The sequence below is a fragment of the Myxocyprinus asiaticus genome, chromosome 4 (genome assembly GCF_019703515.2).
Source record: "Myxocyprinus asiaticus isolate MX2 ecotype Aquarium Trade chromosome 4, UBuf_Myxa_2, whole genome shotgun sequence".
NCBI lineage: Eukaryota > Metazoa > Chordata > Actinopteri > Cypriniformes > Catostomidae > Myxocyprinus > Myxocyprinus asiaticus.
In genome coordinates, this window is record NC_059347.1 from 882418 (window position 1) to 907645 (window position 25228).

Genomic DNA, 25228 nt, shown 5'->3' on the forward strand with positions numbered 1-25228 from the left:
AGGTGCTTTTACCGCAGTGAGCTCAAGCCATCCTGTTGTTTTGTTCCTGTTCATCTGTCTGGCTGAAGGGTTTTGTAGCCACTTGTCAGGCCTGGTTGAGTAATTAAAAAGGCAAGTGGAGGGTTTTCTTCATTAAGGGCCCTGACCAGCTCTCAGCCACTCAAATCTGTTCCTCAGACATTCCTGCTCCACCTCCATCACTCTCGTTTCTCGCTTGGTTTGTCAACAATTCCTGACATCATCCCTCATGTTTCTCTTATTTCTTACAGTCAGACAGAGAATGATGCTTTTATTGTGGATCTCACTATCATGTCATCTGTGACTGGGCTTCATCTCTCTCTCTTATTCATTCTCCATACTGGTGTCAAACACGCTGGACGAAACATTCACAGTCTTCTGCACTGCTCTCGCCTCATCACTCCATTTGTTTTATCGTGTTGTTTATGGTTTTCAACTTCAAGGATGGTACAGAAAATGCAAAGCCATTTAAAGCAGTGTTGGCGAGTAGTTAGTTAAAGATAGTGATGGTACTGCTGTTTTCACAATAGTGTAGTTTTTCCAGTAATGAGCTATATTTTCCTTTGCTTCTTTTTTGAAGTGAAATCTTTAATGTATTGCTATTGGTTATGAATATGGGCTCTATATGTGTGTGCGCTAAACAAAGACCTATGCACAGAGACCGAGCATAACATCTTGTCTAATTTACATGAGCATGCTAATTCTAAGCGCAATTTTCGTGCCAGCACAAGTGGCCATGTGTGGGAGTGTTTGCGTTATCTGTGGGCATATGTGTGCAGACTGTGGGTATATTGTTTGTAAATGAAGTGATGCAAAGCACAATTTACTATTTTCCTGAGAAACATTTTGTATAGCACATCTATTTTCAGCTTTAAGTTTAAACTCAGTTCCTGTATTTGCAGCTTGGAGCTTCCACCAGCAGGTGGTAATGAAGTTCATGTCCAAACTCTGAAAATATAGTGGAACATCAAATTATGTCCTTGACAATCACTGCTGTAGCCATTTTATGATCACGGTCACGGTTTATTTTCCATTATTATTATTGTTTAAATTTACAATTGTATTTATGATCTAATTTGTAGACCTGTTGTCGTAGAGAGATTTTTAAGTCACTGCAAAACAGGCCGGTGGAAGATGATGGAGAGAGTAAAATGTTTGGAATTGGTATGATTTTTAGACCACTTCGTTATTTTGATTATATTTGCGTTTCGTTTGATTTGTAGGCTCATTTCAATTTAGAAATATTTTTTGTTTAATTTTGCAAAATCAAAATCGACGGGTAGAAGTGCGTGCTGATACAATCACTGTTAATACTAGCCATGATTTGTGTGTCAGTAGATAAATATTAATAATACTTAAATCCATCATTTTTACAGAACGTACACTGTCATGGAGATATGCCTGACAATCATCAAGGACGCAGTTAATGCACAAAAAGGCGTAATGTTCAATTCTTCTGATTCATTGCATACAGTCTATTTACACTACCAACTTCTTATAAATGTGCTGTCTTTGTTTATTTCACTGGTGCTTGACAGAGAATGGACTATATAATAGAACATAGACGGTGGAAATCCCAGAGAAGAACTTCAGAATTAAATTGCACATGACTCAGTCCATTAGAGCTTTGCACACGCAATTTGGCCAAACTGACTAGTGCCTAGACTTAGCGTATGCGTACATGAAAATACCAAAACTTCATGACCATGCCCACTGACTGGTGCGTATGTCTTAAAGCATAGCATTGAATTGATTGCAGAATTAAATTGCATCCAATTTGTATATGACAACATACATTTTCTTCTTCATATAGCTTCAATATCTTCTACTTTTTTTTAAAGAGTAGCTTGAATGTAATTGAACTACTTTAAGTTATGAGAAGCTTGTAGCTTCTAGAAGCGACCGTTTCAAGCTTCATCAACATTGATTTAACCTCGTGAGACCCCGTGTCCACATGTGCGGACATTGTATTTTGGTCTGGCTATACGCAACGCATAATTTAAATGAATTAAAACTGAATGATACAGTTCACAAGACTCTACACTGTCATTTAAACTTCTGGCGCAGCGCCTACAAAAGTGCCTCTGGTAAGAAACCTCTTTAAATATTTAGACTGAAACCAGTTTGGTTGTAAAGAGTAGCGTCTCTAGTTTCGTTTGATATGTCGCTTTAAGGAATTCATTAATTTTTCACACATCAGCGCGCTGATAAACATGAAGTCCACATATGTGGATTTTCGGACATTATTCCCTCAAAAGTTGAAAAAAAAAAAACATTTTGAATAAAACATTAGTATGTCTGTTGTCATTTCGTTTCATTTTAATATAAATGTAGTTATATTTTATTTTATCACTGTACAATATGGTTCTATTCATTAACATTAGTAAATGCATTCCTATATATTTACTGTGCATTATCACATTGAGAATAAATGGGTTCATGCAAAAGCTGAAAAATGTTGCTTTCAGAGGTTTTATATGGCGTTAGGATGAAAATAAGGTGCATTTTAAACTGTTCCGAGACTAGCGCAGACAGACAGCACACTGGAGGTTAAGTCATTCACTAAATAGGGAGCAAGGGAGCATCCTATAACTCTCTATGCAGTTAAGTGCATTCACTCCTAAAATCTGATCAAAAGTTCAGTTTCAGGCTGCAGATGATGTTTGGATCACTCAACATGTTTGACAGACATGGGACAATGATAATCAGTACATAGATTCAGAATTTATAATGTATCATTTTATTTTAACATGGCTGGCAGTGATTGGATGATGCTTGACATTACTTTGAATCAGAATGATTTATTCAACTTTATAGAAAATCAGCTGTAATGTTTGTAACATCTCAAAAACATGAATAACCAACGCTCCTGGATGCAAAGTATTTGATGAAAAAAAAAATCTGACTTTCTATAGCTTGGTATTATTTAAAATTTCACAGTGTAGTCCCACTGTCCACATATGTGGACATCAATGTTTAGGAAAACTATTTGCTCTAGAAGTTTAAAAAAAAATTTTTTATTAGGTGCTACTAGTTACAAATCAAAAAGAGAAAAATGGAAAATGCATACAGCAGTCACGCTTGAGTCTTAGGAGGTTAAAGAGACTTCTACAAACTTGCTTGTGGTGTTTTGCTGTTTTTATAGGTCAGAAATAGAACAAGTAGTGTTCACTCTCATATTTTACATTTACAAGAGGTGTCTTTCCTATTTTAATACCCTCGTATGGCACAGAAATATTTTAAAATGTTATTATACAGTAGAGTCCAAAAGTCTTAGGCCACATGGAAAATCTAGGCAATATTTCAGATTGTGCACTATTTTAGGTGACTAATTAAATTTATGTAATTGGTGCCATCGATCATGTTAACTCTTTGGACAGGTGGTCAGATTAAATCACATAAGATGCTCTGTGGAACATTCAAATCAGAGAACGTGATCATCAGGTTGTTCACGTCAGCTCCAGTACAGTGCTGTCATTAAAGTAAGAGAGACACATAACAAATACTAAAACATTCTCTAATTAGAAATATGGAATATTAAGTGATATTATGTTCAATTAAAAAAAATGCATTGAAGAATTTTCACTCATGCCCTCAGACTTTTAGACCTACTATATATTGATGCAGCATTTTACAGCTTCCCAGTCAAGATGAGAATCCATTTATTGAATTAAAATCAAAACTTTATCTTTTATTCTGCTCCAGATGCTAATATTTTGTTTGCTATGCAGAACTTTATCTCACTTCCTCAGTGATGATGCTGTCAGTATAATACCTCTTTTGTTGTGTTGGTTTGTGAAGGTAAAGTGAGTGTCTGGCTCTGGGGCGTCTCAGTTGGTGACCTCAGTTTGCCCTCACCGCTGTACCACCACTCACAACATTGCCTGAAGAGAGAATTCGACAGGAACAACTACAACATGGTGCATTCTTGATTCTGGTCCGTGAAAGCAGTTAAATATCTGCAAGCTGTAGCCTGGAAATGTGTATGTTGTTTTTATGGATGATGTTTAAATGTTGACGTGAGTGCGGACTGACAATTATCAGGGTTCCCTCCTTTTCGACCAAGAAATTTCCAAGAATTTTCCAGTCATTTGTGATTACTGGATAAGGATTCATTTTATAGAGGCTGAACTTTTTCTTTTCTTTTCTTCCTTTCTTTCAGGGGAAGCATATACAGGTGCATCTCAATAAATTAGAATGTCGTGGAAAAGTTCATTTATTTCAGTAATTCAACTCAAATTGTGAAACTCGTGTATTAAATAAATTCAATGCACACAGACTGAAGTAGTTTAAGTCTTTGGTTCTTTTAATTATGATGATTTTGGCTCACATTTAACAAAAACCCACCAATTCACTATCTCAAAAAATTAGAATACATCATAAGACCAATAAAAAAAACATTTTTAGTGAATTGTTGGCCTTCTGGAAAGTATGTTTATTTACTGTATATGTACTCAATACTTGGTAGGGGCTCCTTTTGCTTTAATTACTGCCTCAATTCGGCGTGGCATGGAGGTGATCAGTTTGTGGCACTGCTGAGGTGGTATGGAAGCCCAGGTTTCTTTGACAGTGGCCTTCAGCTCATCTGCATTTTTTGGTCTCGTTTCTCATTTTCCTCTTGACAATACCCCATAGATTCTCTATGGGGTTCAGGTCTGGTGAGTTTGCTGGCCAGTCAAGCACACCAACACCATGGTCATTTAACCAACTTTTGATGCTTTTGGCAGTGTGGGCAGGTGCCAAATCCTGCTGGAAAATGAAATCAGCATCTTTAAAAAGCTGGTCAGCAGAAGGAAGCATGAAGTGCTTCAAAATTCTTGGTAAACGAGTGCAGTGACTTTGGTTTTCAAAAAACACAATGGACCAACACCAGCAGATGACATTGCACCCCAAATCATCACAGACTGTGGAAACTTAACACTGGACTTCAAGCAACTTGGGCTATGAGCTTCTCCACCCTTCCTCCAGACTCTAGGACCTTGGTTTCCAAATGAAATACAAAACTTGCTCTCATCTGAAAAGAGGACTTTGGACCACTGGGCAACAGTCCAGTTCTTCTTCTCCTTAGCCCAGGTAAGACACCTCTGACATTGTCTGTGGTTCAGGAGTGGCTTAACAAGAGGAATACGACAACTGTAGCCAAATTCCTTGACACGTCTGTGTGTGGTGGCTCTTGATGCCTTGACCCCAGCCTCAGTCCATTCCTTGTGAAGTTCACCCAAATTCTTGAATCGATTTTGCTTGACAATCATAAGGCTGCGGTTCTCTCGGTTGGTTGTGCATCTTTTTCTTCCACACTTTTTCCTTCCACTCAACTTTCTGTTTACATGCTTGGATACAGCACTCTGTGAACAGCCAGCTTCTTTGGCAATGAATGTTTGTGGCTTACCCTCCTTGTGAAGGGTGTCAGTGATTGTCTTCTGGACAACTGTCAGATCAGCAGTCTTCCCCATGATTGTGTAGCCTAGTGAATCAAACTGAGAGACCATTTTGAAGGCTCAGGAAACCTTTGCAGGTGTTTTGAGTTGATTAGCTGATTGGCATGTCACCATATTCTAATTTTGTGAGATAGTGAATTGGTGGGTTTTTGTTAAATGTGAGTCAAAATCATCACAATTAGAAGAACCAAAGACTTAAACTACTTCAGTCTGTGTGCATTGAATTTATTTAATACACGAGTTTCACAATTTGAGTTGAATTACTGAAATAAATGAACTTTTCCACGACATTCTAATTTATTGAGATGCACCTGTATAAGGAGAAAAGCAGAGGCTCTAACACTGATCCCTGCGGCACGCCATACTTAACTTTTGTTTGATTTGACATTTCCTCGTTTACACATACAAAGTGGTAGCGGTCTGCTAAATAGGACCTAAACCATCCTAATGCAAGTCCACAAATGCCAACATAATTCTCTAGCCTATTCAAGAGAATGTCATGATCTGTGGTGTCAAATGCAGCACTAAGATCTAAAAGCACCAGAAGAGAAATGCAGCCGCGATCAGATGATAAGAGCAAGTCATTTGTAACTCTGATAAGTGCAGTCTCTGTACTGTGATGGGGCCTAAATCCTGACTGAAATTGTTCATATATATCATTTCTCTGTAAAATATTAGAGGTATAAAGTGAATTTTATTTTCAGTTTCCAGTTTGCTGATTATTTGATATGATGCATTAATATAGATTTGATGCTGATGTTCGACTGAGAAGCCAGGAAGTAAACTTGTTTGCATTATCAGTGGCGAGCATGATTCGGAGGTTGCATTTTTCCCACTAACATTACATTTTTACTCCACTGATGGTTAGGTTTAGGTTTTGGGTGGGGGGTACAGTTTATAAAATATGCATTCTTCTTCACTGTATTACAGCCTCTACAGCTAAGAACAACTCTCTTCACAACTTGCTTTTGGTGCCCCTCTGTGGACATAAGACTCAGAAAATGAGCTCACACGTCCCCATACGCCCAACAACTCTTACTGCTTTGACCACTGGGGGCAGTGTTTTGCATTTCAGTACGCACAGAATGATATCAGCTAAAGAACCATCAACCTACTGTTTCTGATTTCTGTGTGAGATCAGTCTGTTCCCTGAGGCCTCCACTTGATTCCTCACAGAATCTTCCTCAGGTAAGTGAGTGTGCATGTGTATGTAAGTGATTTGTTTTGAATTGTTTTAAAAAGTGCTAAAGGATCTTTCAAGAATTTGAAAAGAGCGAGATTCTTTCTCAGCTGGCTGCTTTAAATTTTCTTTCTTTTTTGGGAAAATAATTTGTTCTTTGATTATCATTCTCATTTTGTCAACTTAAGTTTAATTAGTTTAGTTAAAAGGTTTCTTGGTAAATAGCAGTTTTTCAATAAATGTATAGAATATTAAGCTAAATTAAATGGTCAAATGTTAGTTTTCAGCATTACATAAAAGACCTCTCAAATTCAACATACAGATATGTTTAGATAATGAACCTGTTGTCATTCAGGGTTGGATATGTACATGAGGAATGCTGTCCAGTCCACATAAACAAACCCCACTATTTGAGGACAATGAGCTCACGAGAAATGACCACTACTGAATTGTCTTTGAAAAGGGTGCACATTTTATGTAATAAACTGACAAAATTTACATTAATGAGCTACAGTATGTGCTAGTGAAATAAATTAATGAGGCTGCCTGATCTGGGTTAAGTGCTTCTGTCAAAGCTACAATGACCCTCTTCACTCACAAATAAGCAGCAGGCTAAAGGAGACACAACCTCATGATTTCAGCTGACACCATCTCTTAATTTATTTTGACAGACAAATACTGTCCATCCGACAGTTCTGAAGGGGACTGAGTTTGTTGATGACTAATGTCTCAGTGATATAAATGCAAAGTTTCCAGGCGAGCGGTCCAGAACAGTGTAGAGTAAATGATGTGCCTCTTTAGAACACACACATGCAGTGGCGGACTGGCCATGGGGAGAACCGGGACTTTCTCCGGTGGGCCGGCTGCGAAACGGGGCCGAACAGGTGGCGATAAGGTGAAATGGGCCGCCACGTTATGCCGGATGGGCCATGACTGGCCGAAGAGGGCCGCAAAACGGCGCTGTGATATGCAGAAAAGGACCCCGCTCAAACCCCGCTCAACAACTTTTGGGCCGATTTCTCTTCCCAGTCCGCCCCTGCACACATGTGATGTGTTAGCACACAAGCAGCGAGCTGTCTTTTTGGCTGTAGCTCTTGAAGGACCCCTGTCTGCCTCTCTTTTGGCTCCTGTGATGACAGTAACACATGCCCACACACTCCTGGCCCCAAATCTCTCTCTCTCTCTCTGCCCTCTGTGGCAGCCCCATTTTCAGATGCTTTGTCCTCTCTCAGCTGTTCCAGCCCGGTGCCCATATTGTGCTGCTGGACTCATTACTGGCAAACCAACAGCCCAAGCACCATGCTAATAGGACTACAGTTGCCCTGGGTGAGAGGAAGGGAGGGCTAACAGTGTGAATGAGGAAGAAAAGAGACAGGGAGGAAGTATTATCATTACTTTTACGGCCACATTCTTGTTTTTCTCTGTCTCTCTGGATTGCAGTGGCAGCGTGGTTTGATTGTCGTGGCCACCGCTTGACAAGCAGGGGCCCACTTGGCATCGCTGGCAGACATTTTTGAGGTTGATGAGGGGATTTTGTGTCATTCTTGTCTCCATGTAAGCGAGACACACACAGTGCTTAAACACACAGGTTTAAATGTTTTCATTGATTTTACGTGAGCTAAAATGTTTTCAGTAAAGCTGTGTGAGGTAACAGAGCAAGACCATTTACATCAGAGAGTACAAATGAAAACAGACTTGTTGAAGGCTTACAGCAAAGGCTTATAATTAGGCCTACCAAAATCAGTTCATTGTAATACCTATTTTAAGGGTTTACATGCAAATCAATAAACCGACGGCACAAGACAACCATGTTTACAGAGATTTTAAGACGATGGTGGCTTCTGTCCGGTCTCCCAGCATGCAAACAACGAATAAGTGATCAGAACGCTGATAAAGGCATGTGCAATCGAAATTGGGGTAACGGGCTAAAATCTGGGTGTCGATCTTTTTTTTTTTTTTTTTTTTTACGTTTATGACCTTAGGATAAAAGAACACAATTTAAGCTGTTACTTTGAATTGCATTGGATTGTTGGCTTATTTACATCAGTCAGTGTTAGATCGTGTCCTTAAAGGAATATTCCGGTTTCAATACAAGTTAATCTCAATCAACAGCATTTGTGACAATGTTGATTACCACAAAAATTAATTTCGACTCATTCCTCCTTTTCTTTAAAAAAGCACAAATGTGTGTTCCAGTGAGACACTTCCAATGGAAGTCAATGGGGTCAATAATCTGTAAACATTAAAATACTCACTGTTTCAAAAGTATAGACACAAGACATAAACAATATGTGTGTTAACATGATTTTACTGTCATAAATCACTTACTAACTAAGAGACAATTTTTCAACTTCATTGCCATGACGATGTAAACCTTAAAACCCTAAAATGATCTTTAAAACGGCTATTTAAACAGCTTTACAGCTGAAATAATACAGACATTTTAACAAATTGACCCCATTGACTTCCATTGGAAGTGTCTCACTGGAACACACATTTGTGCTTTTTTTATATATATATAAAGAAAAGGAGGGATGAGTTTAAATACATTTTTGTGATAATCAACATTATGTCACAAATGCTGTTGGTTGAGATTAACTTGTATTGAACCAGGGATATTCCTTTAAATCTGTGCGTTTACATCTTACTTCGCATAAACCTGTTAAATGTGCTCATAAACGTCTTACATTGTTTTCGCCTTTATCGTCCTTTTTTCTATTTTCTTTTCTCTTTTTCTTTTCTCTTTCCACTGGACTGTGTCACAGGAACGTTTTGACAAGACCGGAGAAAACCCCAATCGTTTCAAAATGTAAACGCTGTTCTGTGCAAACCCTATTGGCATAAAAGTGTAAATAAATGAAAACAATTTAGGCTTTATTAATATGACCCCACATGAAAGAGCCAACAAAGTATACATGGATGAACTTGGATGGACGGTGTCCTGATCATTTCACGGTTGTTTCCGTGTCCGGACGCCCCCGGCGCTCGTGTCCGGTGTAACGGGGCTCATTCATCACCCGGCGGCGGATCCAGGTGGACCGCTGCACCGTCCAACCGTGTCCTCGTTAAAGCGCCATTATAAGAGGCGCGAAATCATTGCAAATAAAAGTACATGATGCAGAAAATAAAAAAGGAAATTAAACAGATGCGCATGTTTTCAGGATCATTGCTTTTGTCCCTTTCGTCTGTTCTGCTGACTTGCGAAAAATATGCAACATAATAAACTGTAGATTTCAACAACAGTAGAAGTATTAATAAATCATTCAAGTTAACTGACGGAAGAATGGTGATCCTCCAAGCTCGATTTCATTAAAGTTACTCTAGAAAATTCTGCCAAATGTAAAAGATTTATTCAATCAAATGAGGGGAAACACAGGAGTGGACTCACTTTGTCATGCTTTATTTAATTCAAAATAATTCTGTAGAAATTATTAATTTACATTTGAATAATATAATTGACAGAACAATAAAACTTAATCTCTGAAACTCAAAACACACTTAAACACAGAAATAGAAGATATGAACTTTTCTAAACTACTGAATGCCCACAGAGATCAGCCCTAATAATCACGTGTAGAATATAAAAGAATGTCATTTTTAATAGGGTTTTGCCTTTTATACATTTTGTACATATTGCCCCAAGACATGAAACACCTGTAATGGTTTTGAAATGAATATGAACACTACTTCTGACTGTGCTGTTACATGATAATCCATTGGATTGGTTGAAAGATGGTGAAATACGGCAAATACCAAAGAAAACTGTACAACACTGCGTCCTTTTCATATGAATATCGGATGTGTGATGGACAGCTTTAGAAAATGCTCAAAGTCCCTTAGATATCAATCCTTTTATCCTTCAATCAAATTACACCTGCCCAACACCATGTTTACTCATAAATCCCTCAAGCATTTTACTTTGTGTTCCTTAGTAGGCTATTATTAGTTCAGAATATTTGTACTGCTTATTGGCTTAATTGTGTGGATATAGTTTTGCTAGTGTTCAGGTTGTACACTTAGATTTTGTATATCAAATCTGTGCTGAAAACAAATATTATTATGTCTCTTGTGGAATTTGATTCTGGTCATGATGGATCTCTGAGAACAGTTCATGTCTTTGGCTACAGAGAAATATAAATACAAGAAAACAAACTCTCTGGACTGGTGGACAGTGTTCTTGATCAACATGTAAACGTCTGTTCTGTAAATTGTCTTCACTCGGGCTGTGAACAGGGAATAAATACAGGCAACAAAAGGTGTCGTCCATGAATATGTTTGAATGTTTTCTTCATCCACTAAATACTCTGTCCGTTCTTCTGTTTCTAGGTCTGGTTCTCTAGAGATGATCGTATGCGGCAGTGGACGGAGGAGCCGCTCGAGACGCTGAACTGTAGTAATACGGAGAACCTGCAGAGAGAGAGACAGCGAGATTACCGTGCGTATGCATGGGGAGTTATGGAGATGTTTCTGAAATTATTATGTATTATTGAAACGTCAGCTGTCCCTTCTTTAAAGTGGAGGTTTGTCTAAATTCTAATGAAATCACTGGGTTAAAGGTTAATGGCTGTCTTGTGACTCTGGCCTCATTTGTTTCCACAGAAAGACTCAATAGCCTGAAGACAGTTACTTGCACAAGGTAAACTGTGTGTGTGTGTGTGTGTGTGTGTGTTCTGCCCTGACAAAGTACATGTGACTGAGACTTTATGCAATAAAGGTGGTTTCTTTCTGGTTGTGTATGCAGGTCGTTAGTGCATTTCATTAAATAAACAGTGACCGTCTTCTAGCCAACTCCAACAACTTTAACCAGAACTATAAAATGTAGCAATGCAGGATATTCCATATTTACTAAATAGAGAAAACTGTAAATGCACATTAACCTCCTCCTGACTGTAGACTGTTGGATGTCTGCTGGATTTACCTAAGATAGTGGAGTTGGTGAATCTCCAGGCGTCACTGTAGGAGGTGTACGGCGAGTGGCTGTATGTCTGGCCCGGGTATTCTGGACCTACAAGAAAACACACATTCAGACCAGTTACAAACACAGAAAACAAGAACATGTCAACATGTCAAGTCAGTTTTATTTGTATAGTGCTTTTCACAACATACAGCTTTACAGAAAATGATGCTGTACTGTCTGTAATGTCTCCACATTTTTCAGTTTTAAAGAATAACATGATTGAAAATCAATAGAAAAGGCTGAAATACTTGAAAAGAAGCCCCTCAGTTTGAGACTCCTGGAAAGTCAACAAATTCAGATTTTTTTTTTATTTATTTTTTTTTTATGTTGAATTTCAAACTCTCTCGGTTACTCTCAGCTATGTCCATTAGAAAGGTTTCAAAGAGTTTAATGAAATTCTTAAATGTATGTTTGACTGAGCTGTGCCGCTCATGGATTTTCTATGCAAGTCGGTTCGTGTTTTTGGCAGCTGGAGTTCAAGCACATCATTCACTCAATGGTTAGAGTGGCTTGTAAACCATTAATCCAGCGGCTGCTCACCGGTGCGTACAGTCATACTCCTCCAGCGTCTCTACATCCCTCACTTCCTCCTTTAGCTTTTCATGCTCGCGCCACCTCCCTCAGCCATTCTGTTTTTAACATTCCAAAATCTAATTATGGGAGCAGGATTGAATCCCCGGACCCCCCCACCACCACCACCACCCCCCACATTCGGTGAGTAATTGTGTATGAACGCTTCCTCTCGGGGAGCCCACCAGAAAAATTATAAATCAGACCCTCTCGCTTCGCACTTCACAGGGCAGACTTCATGTGAAAAAATAAAAGTGCGTCCATCAAGCTCCGCTGCATTTCCCTCTTATTCCTCGTGGCTTCAGTTGCATCTATACTCTCTCTGTCCATATAGATAGTACATTTTTGCGGGGGTATTTGTGTCTCTCTACATTCATAATGCTCGTCCCCTCTGTGGGCCCCTGTGGCTCTGTGTGGTCGGGCGTCAAGGGGCCGCAGCGGGCGCGGGCAGCAGGGCGGAACTCCTGCTCTGTTCTCTCAGACCTCGCCAAAGCTAACGGGTAGCTGATTAACCCACCCGTCCCCCAGTTAATCTGTAAACCGCCCTCACAGTGGCTTCAGAAATTCAAATTGCACAATGTTGTCACAGATTGTTTGCAGAGAAACTAAATTGATGTTTTCATGAGAATGCTAATGTTGATTTCAATACATAATTTGTAGGTTTTCGAAGAAAATGTGAGCAGTGCTTACCCGTGCTAAACACACTGCCATGATGCCAGGGAGCTTTTAACAAGTTGATATGTGATTGCTGGTTCTATATTTGTTTTGGTCATGCCCCCCTCTGAAACTACAGTACCCCCCACCCCTTTAATCTGAACAAATTTTGCTCATAGCGTAAAAAGTATAAAAAATACACTGCTTTAAAACACTACTAACTGCATTTTCTTTCGGTTTCACGTCCCTATTTATAATGAGGAACAAAAAGAGTGTTTTATGAAGTGTGCATCAAAAAGACAATTAAATATAAAACAAATTTATCAGTTCAAATGAATACAAGCACAACTGCATGTGTTCGTTTTGTTCGCATGTTTTGCTGAAGAAGGAAAGTTACTCTTCATTGAAAAACAAAATCATTAGGCCTGTATGTTTCATCTTTGAAACACAAGAATGAGAGATGCGAGGATTGTGATCCAATCCTAAGTTCCCTAAAAGCACATAAAAGCACCATAGAAATTGTCCATATCACTCGTGCGCTATATTTCAAGTCTTCTGAAACCATACACGAGGACTAATAATGAAATGTTTTTCATTCCGGTTCCAGCGTTCCGCTGCCTCTTTCCGAATGGTAACCAGTTAGAACGAGAGAAAAATCAGTGAAATAAAAAACCACTGCATCTGGTGATATGGTGTTTCCAGATCTTACAAGACAAACAAGGCACCTGTTTGGGGAAAAAAAGCTCAAAATAAGGGACTCACCTCACCCAAAAAAAAGGAAAAATAAGAGATAAAATGTTTCTGATGTGGGTGAATTTTCAGGATAGAAATCAAGCAAGCATAGTATACAGCAGCCTATATAAAGTAACATCTTTTAAATAAATGTATATTTAATACTAATATATCCCCAAAAATATTTTAAATATTTCAAAATTTGGCCACCTAAAATCAATTAATAGCCTAAATCTCTCTCTCCTGCATGCACACACATACACACACTGCGTGGGCGTGTTTGGACTAAACGTCACCTTTTGCGGGCCGAATGATTTAAATTTTTTTAACATTGGTTTTTAAAGTAGCGGTTTTCTTCTGAATCAAAGCACATGCTTATCATGTTCTACTAAAAAGAGTGAAGCCTCATTTTTTCGGGCAACAGGAAGTGGTGTAATTCCGAAATGTACTGTGATAAACCCTTTGGTCTTTGTTTTCATGAAAAGAAATTATCAGAACAAAATTAACCGGTTATTAACCAGTTACCAGAATTTAAAAATAATGTTTTCACTCTGTGATTTTGGGATTTCGTTTCTGTTTTCGGTTTAAAAATATTTGTTCATTTTTCTGTTTTCATTCCTTTTTAACCAGTTTTAGTCCCTCGCCATTCGATAGTGTTGTGTGAGGAACAGACTGAAATTGAAGTGTTAATTCACTGAAATGTTCCCCTTCACCCATTGGAATCTGGCAGCTCACAGAAGAAAACAAACTTCAAACTTCTTTGGTTCTTGCATTTATTGTCACCGCAACCTATTTAAATGAGTGAATATGAAAGAGAGTTGAGAACTAAGGGGTGCCTAGGAATATACATTCCCTTATACATTCATATTCGTTTACCTCAAGTCTTAATGTTGATAAAAACAAATCCATGGGCACATTATGTAAACCAGGACTTTCCAAATGTTTGATGCCAAGGAGCCACAAATACCATGATGCCTATTTGGGGACCCCCTTCCTGAAACATAAAGGCAGCTATATATTTTCATGAATAAAGACCCATTTTTACAAAGAGAAAAATGGTGTGAAATTTCAAAGACATCATGTTAGCAGAAGGGTCGTTGACAAATAACAGGGCTGCAGACTGCGACTAAATGGTTGAATTTTGTGACCGTTTTCCCCACTGGTGCAACTACAATGTTTGAGAACTCTCCCTCTTTCTCTCTCTCTGTTTATGCGCTGCCGTTTGATATTGCGTATCCGCGCTATCCGCTACCCGGATTGATTATCAGCACGGCTCAATGAACAGAGCAGCGCAATCACAAAACAGGTGCGTTCACTAGCGGAGCATCAGTCATTACAGCACTGCAAGAACCACTGAGAAGCACAGCGCAAGCACGAAAAAGTTCTGTTTACTTGCCGAACCATTCTTGAGCTCTCAACGCATACCACTGATCATTCAACCCAGTCTCATGAAAATTCGTACATATTTTACGAGTTGGCTATTTCATATGATTTCCCTTGAGTTCGCTCATATAAATTTGTTCAATTTCATCACGGGCTAATGCCTGGATGTGTAAGTGTAATGCGGAAGTAAGTTCTGCACACGAGGCGTTAAGGATATGCTTATTAATATTATGCCCTTACCCAAACCCCTTATCTGAACCTAGTAGTGAAAACATGATAGGAAGCTGTTGTGTGTGACAGAAGCAAGTAATTGTCCCATATTAGATGGAAACAATCTCCAGCGATGTCACTGGCTGTAGTGAAAGTCATACGATATATGAATCACCCAAATTTAGAAAAGTCAGATGAATCCTGACGATTTCACCATGAGTGCATAGGATCATTACAGCGCTGCCTGCGAGAACCAATGAAGCTTGGCACGAGTCACGGAAAACTTTTGAATTCAGCACAGAATTCTCAGGTGCAAACCTTTATGAAACCCTCGGTGAGTAAAGTAGTTTAAAACCACAATAAACGGCCCAACATTCAAAGCAGTAGGCTACTGACAAGATGAACAGGAACACAGATATAAACAAGACTTTTCACACATCAGCGCCCTTAGAGAATTATTTACTGTAGTAACACTAACTGTATTAGCTAATATTTTAGACTGAAATAGATTCTTAATAAATATGATCATTTATAATGGACTACATTAGGGGGTGAGGAATCATTCATTTTTGTTACAACTATGGCAGTTCATAAATGTTGATATTTGAATTAATAGTTTTTAAAAGTGTTTAGAGAACTGTTTTTATTACAACAATGCCATAGTTTGTTTTTATAAAAATCAAGTTACATCTAACCATGGTAGTGAAGATGTGCTTTGTTTTACCTGAGGTTACCATGGTTATCACTTTTAATATAAAAATATTTTTAAAAAAAAACTATGGTGAATTTTCATAATGGCTAATGCGAAATATAATCAAGGGTTTTAAAGCCTGGACCTTTGTGAATTCTGGACAAAGTTAGTTTTCCTTCTGTGTAAAAATCTGTTTGGTTTTATTTGCCTTGAAATTTCCAAGAATCAACAAAAACCTGATGAAAGAAGTCCCAATTTAGTCGCACAGTCAGAATAAATCAGCGCTATATAAATGAGATTTGTTATAGATAACCTTGTTGTTGTTGATACCAGTAAATCTACATCTGCATCCTAACTCAAAATCAATGCCTTACTGTCGAATGAGCATTTCAGTGGGGCAAAAATATTGAACTTAATTTTGTAATATAATAATAATATGACTTTTATTATTAGTTCAACCCCCCCCCCAAAGCACATAAATGTGTATTGCCAAAAACAAAAGAAGAAAGTAAAAGTGTACATTTACAGTAAAAAAAAAAACAACAACATTATTTTCATAATGTCAAAATAATAACAAAATAGCAATGTACATGTTGATTACACCACATGACTTTGATTTGGTATACAAATTTATTTCAAATATTAATAATATATTAAGACAACTGTTTCACAATTGTTTTTTTTTTTTAAGAAAGATTAATAAAACAATATTCAGCACTACTCATGCCAACACTTCTTTTTTCAAGACTTTCAGCGTTTGATGAGATATATATATATATATATTGGCTGTCTCTGGACGATTACAGCCCATGACATTTTTTCCTTTAAAGCCCCAGAAAACAAATTAACTGTTCATCATAGTAGAGGTGTATTCAAGTAACTGTTTTGTGTGAATTTCTTTTTTTAATGTATTTTTGAATAATCTAACAGATCTGAACAAAAACACAATGAGCATTATGTCATTGACCCCAAATTAAATAAATGACTTTTATATTGTCATCATAGTCCTAAAACTAATTGCATTATTCAACTGAAATATTACTGCATCTGGAAAATATTTACTTTGAATTAAATGTAGTGTATTATTTATAGAATGAAATAATGATGATTCATCTCATGATTTCAGACCAGTGTTGAGAACAAAGAATGAGACGTTTCACCGGAGCCCAGTTTGAGAACCACTGATGTAAACATGAGTGTAATGCTCACCTGCAACTATTCCTGTGATGGTGGACGATGAGAAACCCGTCTGAGTGGCTGAAGGGATGTGTGGAGGGTAACCGGGCAACATGGAGCTCGCCACATCTCGTCCTGAAACAGTTCATCGAAACACTCATTGCTTTGTTTTGAAGAAACCTTTCATATAACATCAGACACCCAGGGGTAACTGTGATGACAGACTGATGGTTGGGATGTATTAGTACCTGCAATGAGAGACGGGCTGCTGAACTGCCCCTGCACAGGTGCATGATGGGAAAATGAGCTGAAGCCATGAGATAAATGAGCGGAGCCGGCGCAACTGTTACTGATGGACATGGATGATGGAGCCGAGATGGACGCGAGCTCCAGGAATGCTGAATTAGGGATGATGTTGGGGGAGGGGCTTGAGCTGTTCACCTCGGGGGACATTTCCTGTTTCAGACAGAGTGGGAGGGGCTGTAGGGCTTCTGAGGTGGAGCCAATGTGTTGACAGACAGGTGGAAGAATCAATCAGTGAATGTTAATGGATGTGAAAATGAATGGCTTGTAATAATCACAGACTTTATGAGCACATATGCTAAATGACCCAGATTAAACAAATTACATGTGAGAAATACAGTATGAAATATGTAGGGTGTTCAGCAAATGAACTGCATATAAAATTAGCTCTTAGAAACAAAAATAGAATAAACGAGAGACAGAAACACTGACAAACAGACAGTCATCATTGTTACCTGCAACCACCGTATATCCCTGATGTGCTGCCATGTTTCGACTGAGAGTGGAGCCACTTTTACCCTCTTCCAAACTGCCGTTGATGAGCGAGAGAGGATACAGTGACTGCAGGAGAGTTAGAGTTATCAACAGAGTTGTCCATTTACAGTATGTGACTTTAATTAGTATAATAACTAAACGCTTTTGGCATTTGTGTGTTTGTTCAGAAGTGTTCTTGATGTCATATAACATCAGTGTGTTGCTGCAGTACCTGCTCTGATTTCCCGGCCCCAGTTGAGCTGAATGCGTCTGCACTGTAGTGACGCTGGAATCCGCAGTCGAGGTGCTGCAAGGGGAAGTGATCCGTTCTCAACTGTTTCCGGGCTCCACCACCACTGCTCTGAGAGTCCACGCTGTGCCGACAGCTCTCCTGATCGCCTGACAGAACAACACCGTTTAACACGAGCTCTTGTGCAATCTCTTGCTTTTGATATGCACCCGACATGAGTCTACACAGGTGCACATTAAACCATTTATGCGGGTGTATGCAATATCAATGTTACGAATATACTTTAAGTAGGGCTGTTAATCATTAATTTTTAAAAATCTAATTAATTACATGGAATGTCAATTAATTAATTGAATTAATCGCAAATATATATGTTTGCTGAGAAAACCCCTCAAATAACAATAATTCAATATATATTTATTAAATAATAAATAGTTATATATATATATTTATTTTTTATCCCCCTTTTTTCTCCCAATTTGGAATGCCCAGTTCCCACTATTTAGTAGGTCCTCATCCAGGTGGAGGAGGACAAGCCTCAGTTGCCTCCACTTCTGAGACCGTCAATCCGCGCATCTTATCACGTGGCTCGTTGTGCATGACACCGCGGAGACTCGCAGCGTGTGGAAGCTCATGCAACTCTCCACAATCCACGCACAACTTACCACACACCCCATTGAGAACCACTAATTGTGACCATGAGGAGGTTACCCTATGTGACTCTACCCTCCCTAGCAGCCGGGCCAATTTGTTTGCTTAGGAGGCCTGGCTGGAGTCACTCAGCACACTCGCGACTCCAGGGGTGGTAGTCAGCGTCAATACTCGCTGAGCTGCCCAGGCCCCCATAAATAGTTATATTGAAATAATTATAAATAAAATGTATACAGTATATTATAAAAATTTTTATAATTCAGATAAATAAAATGCATTACATGATTGTGGCAGACGAGTAAAGTGTTGATTAGCACTGATTAAAAACTGGCTTTAGAATCCAATGTACTGTTTATTTCCATGTTATTGAACATAAGCCTATAATTGACCTACAGTTCACAACAATCCATTTTGCCATCAGTCAGAGATATATTTATTATAAGGGCTTTTTTAAGCATGCATCAATGTACACATGAGTCAGATGAATGCTTTTGGAGGGTCTCACTTTGGTTGCGTTGCATCATAAACACGTTTTTAAATGTAGTCTGAAAATTAGAAAAACATGTCTGTAGACCCACACGTTCAGAGTTGCGCTCCATCCCGCTGTGTTTGAACGCAAGAACGCATCTGTTCGGATCCCGTGTGTCTGCTGTCAGTAAGTGTGGTTTGTTCTCTGTAGAAGATGCATGTTGCCTGTACAGCTGGAGTTTTGCTTACTGCCCCCTGCTGAAAACAGGTGCTACTTCAAGCTTGAATAGTTCTGATGGTAGAAATATTCCTTATTACGGTCCAGGGACATGAATAATTGCGTAAATTTGTTTAACACATTATTTTTTATATAATAAATTGCACTGAATTAACGCATTAAATCGACAGCCCTAATCTTAAGTTAACCCAACACTTCATTTTTTTCATTGTACATTGCATTTCTGCAAAAATGAAAATATGCTGCCGCATGAACAAATTGCTGCAGTTTCCAGGTGAAATTGTGACTAATAGCATTATAGTGCGTCTTTTGTGCCACCAAACAGAGTTAGAAATAAACATTGTTTTCAGACAGCTTTCTGAACATGCCCCCCTTTTGCTGATGATTGAACAAACAAATAGTCCCGCCCCCAGCTCACACCATTGGTCGAGTCAGTGTTGTTGTGTTGGCTGGACGGTTCACTCAAAACAAACAGAGGAACATTTATAGTGCCACAGAGACACAGTGTTTACCGTTTTCAAGGAAATGAACCTAAGAATGTTTTGCTTATAGTTGTCTCTGCATATTAAACTTGAATAAGAGAAAGTGAAAGTAACACACATCAGCTTTAAAAGCAGTATGACTCCCATGGAGACAAATCCATCAACCAACACAATCTCAAGTGAAGTTAAATCAACACTGACTCACACTGCAGCACAGTATTTGTTCCTAAGCCCAACCTACTCTTACATACATTTTAATTTTAAAGATTCAACCAGATCCTTTTCTGATCTCTAATCTGAACTAGATATGTTCAATATGCAATATGAAGCAAATCAGAGCCACGTGATCATTCAGTGTGTGACTGTACATAAAGCATGTTATTTCCCACTCACTGTCGTCGTGGCTTCTCTTGCCGTCGCTGCTGGTCTGTGCGATTCCCAGCAGTCCGCTGATGGAGTATGTGGAGCCTAGAGAATCCGACTGAGGAGATTCCGGAGGGGTGACGGCTGAGCTGGGAACTATGAGCGATCAAACACACTGTGTTATTGCCATGGAAGTACACATTAACCATTAATTAGTAAATATGAGATTGACATCTTACTCAGTGTGTGTCCAGGACTGACACCTTTACTGTCCAGAGGAAGATTGAATGGCTGCTGAACTTTAGTGCGAATAATCCTTTAACAGAACACAGACAGTGTACGAGTTAAAGGACATGGCACAAGTAAAGTCAATCTTTTGCTGTATTTTCTGTTCAGTGAGACTGTACGTTGACCTTTCATCGGTGAGGTCAAAGTTCATGTACCTGTTGATGGAACTGACGCTGGGCACCGTGTCTCCGTCACAAACGCCCTCTGCCAATAGTCTGTCTCTGATCTCCCACGCGAACATCGTCGGGTTCTGACGCTTATACTCAGCGATCTTCTCCACAACTTTAGGAGTCGCGACCTTTGGCTTCGAGCCGCCGATGACTCCTGGTTTAATGCTGCCTGTCTCATAGTACCTGAAAGAGACATCAGTACAAGAGAGGATGTCATGAGACGTTATTATATAAGAGGGTAAAAGTGTAACGAAAGATCTCTGATAAAGCAGTACGGCACAAGAGCTTCTTGGAAATATTATCACGGCTTGTTTTTATGCAACATTTTTATTAATGGAATTCCTGAAAATCTCAGACATGTACAGTACAGCGAATAGTTGTTCTCTATGAGCGCTGTTCAGTGATATGCACAGGAGCTGCTGAACAGCTGTTTCACGACCGTAGATACCTGTTTAGAAATGTGTTTAGAACATAAAATCACACATTCAGTTTGGAGCGTCCTGCTGTGTGTGTGTGTGTTTATGTGTTTACCTGCCCAGGATCTTGCTGACGCAGCCGTGACTGACCCTCAGCTGGCGGGAGATGTCGCAGGGTCTCACGCCCTGGTGTGCCATGTCCACAATCCTCTGGCGGATGACCTCCGGGAGCGGCCGGCCGTTCACAAACATGCCACCTAGTTGATTAAGACCCCCATGAGCTGGGGGAGAGAGGACATGAACACACATAAACATCATGCTGTACAAACATCAGAAATCTGACTCCTTATAAAGAGAGACATGTACAGCATTCGGTTTAATACACCTCTCTAACAGTTTCTAATTAAACATTTTACAGACTCTCGTTCACAAATACAATTTCATATCAGATGCAAAATGTTATCCCTAGGAAAACTAGATTATTCTCTCAATACTATGAAGGTGTTTGGCATTTCTGGTGTTCTTTCAGCTTCTTAGAATTTTCCTTCATCAAAAAGAAAATCAACAGTACGGTGAGCTGTCATGTTGCATCTGGTTAGTATTTTTCGACAGTTTCTGGTCGAGTCAGATCTATAATACGGAACAGGTTTGAGGTGTGTATTCTGTGATGGCAGGCACAGTCGGCAGCAGGTTTTGAGGGTTTGTTCATTGTACATCATTATTACCATTTCCAGCCTTTGAAAGCATCTCTTAATATGAGAAAAAAAAAAAATGTAAACTATAATATTCACAGAAATATAAAAAGATGCAAGTTTCCCAGAGGAAAATTATCATGTTTAAACAAAATTCATCCTTAGATTTGCACTGAAACAATGTAACCTTGTTTCTATTACTAAATTATTATGGATTATTATTTGTCTGGGTTTCAGTTTTGTAGATGTATTTCGTAGTTAACAGCACATTTTTAATATTGTTTTGTCTCAGGTTTTTGTGTCATGCTGCAGTGACTCTGAAGCGCCTCACTTTTCTTTTAACCCATTCAGTCTCTTCTTCCCTTTTGCTCTTTTGCAGCTTTCATTTCCACATCAAATGGCGCTATTAACGGTGTTAACGGAGTGTGTCAAACTCTCCTCGCCAAGCATCAGCAACCGGCAGGATATTAAAGCAGCAAAACCCCAGGGGAACACACACACACACTCACACAGATGCACACATACACACACACTCACCCACACTCACACATACTCACACACACACACACTCACACATACTCACACACACACACACTCACACAGACACTCACACACACATACACTATCACACACACACACACACACTCTCTCTCTCTCTCTCTCTCTCTCTCTCTCTCTCTCTCACACACACACACACATATGTTGGTTTTGCTATACTTGTGAGGACTCTCCATAGACATAATGATTTTTATACTGTATGAACTATAGATTCTGTCCCCTAACCTTACCCCTAAACCTAACACTCACAAAAAACTTTCTGCATTTTTACATTTTCAATAAAACATCGTTTAGTATGTTTTTTAAGTGATTTAAATTATGGGGACACTAGAAATGTCCTCATAAACCACATTTATAGCATAATACCCTTGTAATTACCAGTTTATAACCTAAAAAAACAGTCCTCGTAAACCACTTAAACCTGCCCACACACACACACACACACACACACACACACACAAACACACGTTGTCTCTTCTAAATATTGTCTTACAGTTTTAGTTTGTTTCTGTCATGTCATTAATATTTGTTTTTAATTGTTTATTGAACAGGGTTTCATACCGCATCAAGTCCTGAAAAGCGCATCTTTTATAACATGATTATAAACGGTTTCACTAAAGTCATTTTCACTTGTTATATGGACATATAATCTCTTTTGTTCTGACAGTATGGACCGCAAACCTGCTCCTTCCTTTATTAGTCGCTCGCCTCTAAAGTTTGGGGGATCAAATCCGTGAGACAAAATGCCAACTAATTAAGGCCAAAAAATAAATACATTAAAAAATAAATGATTGAAGTTTTATTAATTTATCATTACATCATTTTTTTTTTTTTTTTTGTAAAACTTGAAGGTGAAACCATGAGAACAAAACTGTAGTAGAAGACCTCCACACGTGCTATTTGTAAAATATAATCACGTCATTTATAACATATTTAATAAAGGCTACACGTGCACGTGATGCAACTCCTTCAAATGGCCTTAAAACTTCTATGATAAAACATGATCAATTCTGTGCCGTGTTAGTGTAAGATCGTTCATTCTAAACACACAAAAGGGGAAAATAAGCTCTGGATCGATGTTTCGTTTCTCCATCACCAAAATGTCTCACTGAAAATTAGAAATAAATCTCCAGTAAAACTAGTCATTGAGTTAGAAATCCAAGCAAATGAAGCTCTACACGAAATGATCAAGATCTGTTCCAGTTCAGACATTTATTATGTCCATTCACTTAAAAGACTGAATTGGCTTATTGCAAACATTTTTCTTTTCTTTTTTTTTTTTTTAAATAAACGTCATAAAAAAAAAATAATAATTATTATTATTTCCACCCCATTCCTAGCTTGCATTTTGTCTTTTGTTGAAATAACATTTAATTGAATGTATTTAGACACGCGCCACAGGAAAGTGTCCGACACATAACGTCCCGTAAACAAATACACACGGTAGTTTCTAGACCTTCAGATTGTATTTCCAGTAAAAATGTTGCACATTGCTCTTATATTTGAATGTTAATTTATGTACAACATTAAATGAACTGCAGCTATTACAAATGAAGGTTTGTCTGCAGTTCAGTGATCGGCTCAGTTTATTTCAGTTTGAATAGTATATGTTATAACATTAGGTATACAGCTTATAAATATATAATAGGCCTAACCTGTAACCCGCGGCACATTTTTCATCTCACATTTCTAAACGACTAGTTTGTTATTTTTTACCTCGCCCAGTTGTGTTGGACATTTCTCAGTCTCGGTCACTTGATGTCCTGGTTAAATGTCCAAGTGTCCACTCGCACTTAATTTGCCGTGTTTTAGTCCATATGAGGTCTTGCGTGAAAATATTCCTGCGTGGACACTTTTATTGCCTGCAAAAGGACATTCTGTGGTGAACCTGACAGTGACGGCTGTTATTATTATATGTATGATTGAATATTTATTTTCATCTCCGATAGAGTTATTGACGTCCAGACGCTCGTTTTGAAGGAATGATATTCCCTTCTTTTACGTGTGATATCGCAGATTATGAGGCACAGAAGTTACTGACTGAAGAAGTTAACAGTGAAGTCCATGAAATCGATGCGGTGCATGTGAAGTGTTTGTTTTACCTGCTGGAGCAGAAACGCTCGGAAATATCCGACGGCTTTTATCCAGCGCCACAGTGTCAGTCGTGATGGGGCATATTCTGTGCGGTTTGCCGGTCAGATGGATCCGTTTCTCGGTAAGAGCAGCTCACGGGCCCGACGGAGGTTTTATTGCACCGGCTCAGGACGCGCTTCGGTCATTGGAGGACGGGTTTTGGGGAGGTTCGTGTGGGGTGACGTTGTCAGCGGGGGGCACCAGACCAAACCTTATGGATGAATGATTCTGAGGTTTCAGCCGCTTCCAGAACACAACACAACTCCGAGCGATCCGTCAGCGTTTACGGAAATATGAGTGAAGGATCGGGCTTGTTTTCAGTGATTATAGATGTGAGATGTGACGCGCCTCCTGCGGCGATGTGAACGCGCTCATCTTTCACACACAAATGGACTTTTGATTGGCTTTAATCTGTTATTATATCACGACAAAGCGCACTGTAGTGTTTTACTTTCACATTGTGTTTGATCAGTTACACTGGGATTTATAGTCCGAGTTTATTACTATTTTATAATAGCCTAATAATAATATTTCCATTGGTTTTGTTCAAGTCACACATTGGACTTAATTGCACGAAATCAACCTGAATACATATAAGTTACACCAAAGTCATTTTTGAGGGTCCGAAATAACTCGTAAAGGATGGCTGTATATTACTCCCCTGTACTCTGTAAATAATAGTCTCTAATCATGAACTGGGGCACACACAGTCCTTTTATTGGGCTGTTTTGAC

At 38.8% G+C, this 25228-nt stretch overlaps 1 protein-coding gene and 1 long non-coding RNA gene across 5 annotated transcripts; one reads left to right on the forward strand and one right to left on the reverse strand.

The window, feature by feature from the left end:
• The first annotated feature begins 6393 nt into the window (after positions 1 to 6393).
• LOC127436386 (uncharacterized) lies at positions 6394 to 17163 on the forward strand. Of its 2 annotated transcripts, none has more exons than XR_007896386.1 (4): positions 6394 to 6644; positions 10963 to 11156; positions 11236 to 11272; positions 16960 to 17163. It is a non-coding gene; the product is annotated as an uncharacterized LOC127436386 (long non-coding RNA). The 2 variants fall into 2 exon arrangements; XR_007896387.1 differs by lacking the exon at positions 16960 to 17163 and adding an exon at positions 11378 to 11530.
• Positions 10021 to 24845, reverse strand: LOC127435884 (paired box protein Pax-8-like). Of its 3 annotated transcripts, none has more exons than XM_051689651.1 (11): positions 24465 to 24845; positions 21228 to 21393; positions 20682 to 20879; positions 20478 to 20554; positions 20269 to 20394; positions 18019 to 18185; positions 17768 to 17873; positions 17258 to 17497; positions 17043 to 17144; positions 11555 to 11641; positions 10021 to 11043 (listed from the first exon to the last, which is right to left on the reverse strand). In XM_051689651.1, the coding sequence occupies exons 2-11, from the start codon at positions 21362 to 21364 to the stop codon at positions 10973 to 10975; spliced, it is 1311 nt and encodes a 436-aa protein (XP_051545611.1). In that variant the 5' UTR covers positions 21365 to 21393; positions 24465 to 24845; the 3' UTR covers positions 10021 to 10972. The 3 variants fall into 3 exon arrangements, with proteins under 3 accessions (XP_051545611.1, XP_051545600.1, XP_051545621.1); XM_051689640.1 differs by having other exon boundaries at positions 17258 to 17500; XM_051689661.1 differs by lacking the exon at positions 17258 to 17497.
• Positions 24846 to 25228: the final 383 nt, after the last annotated feature.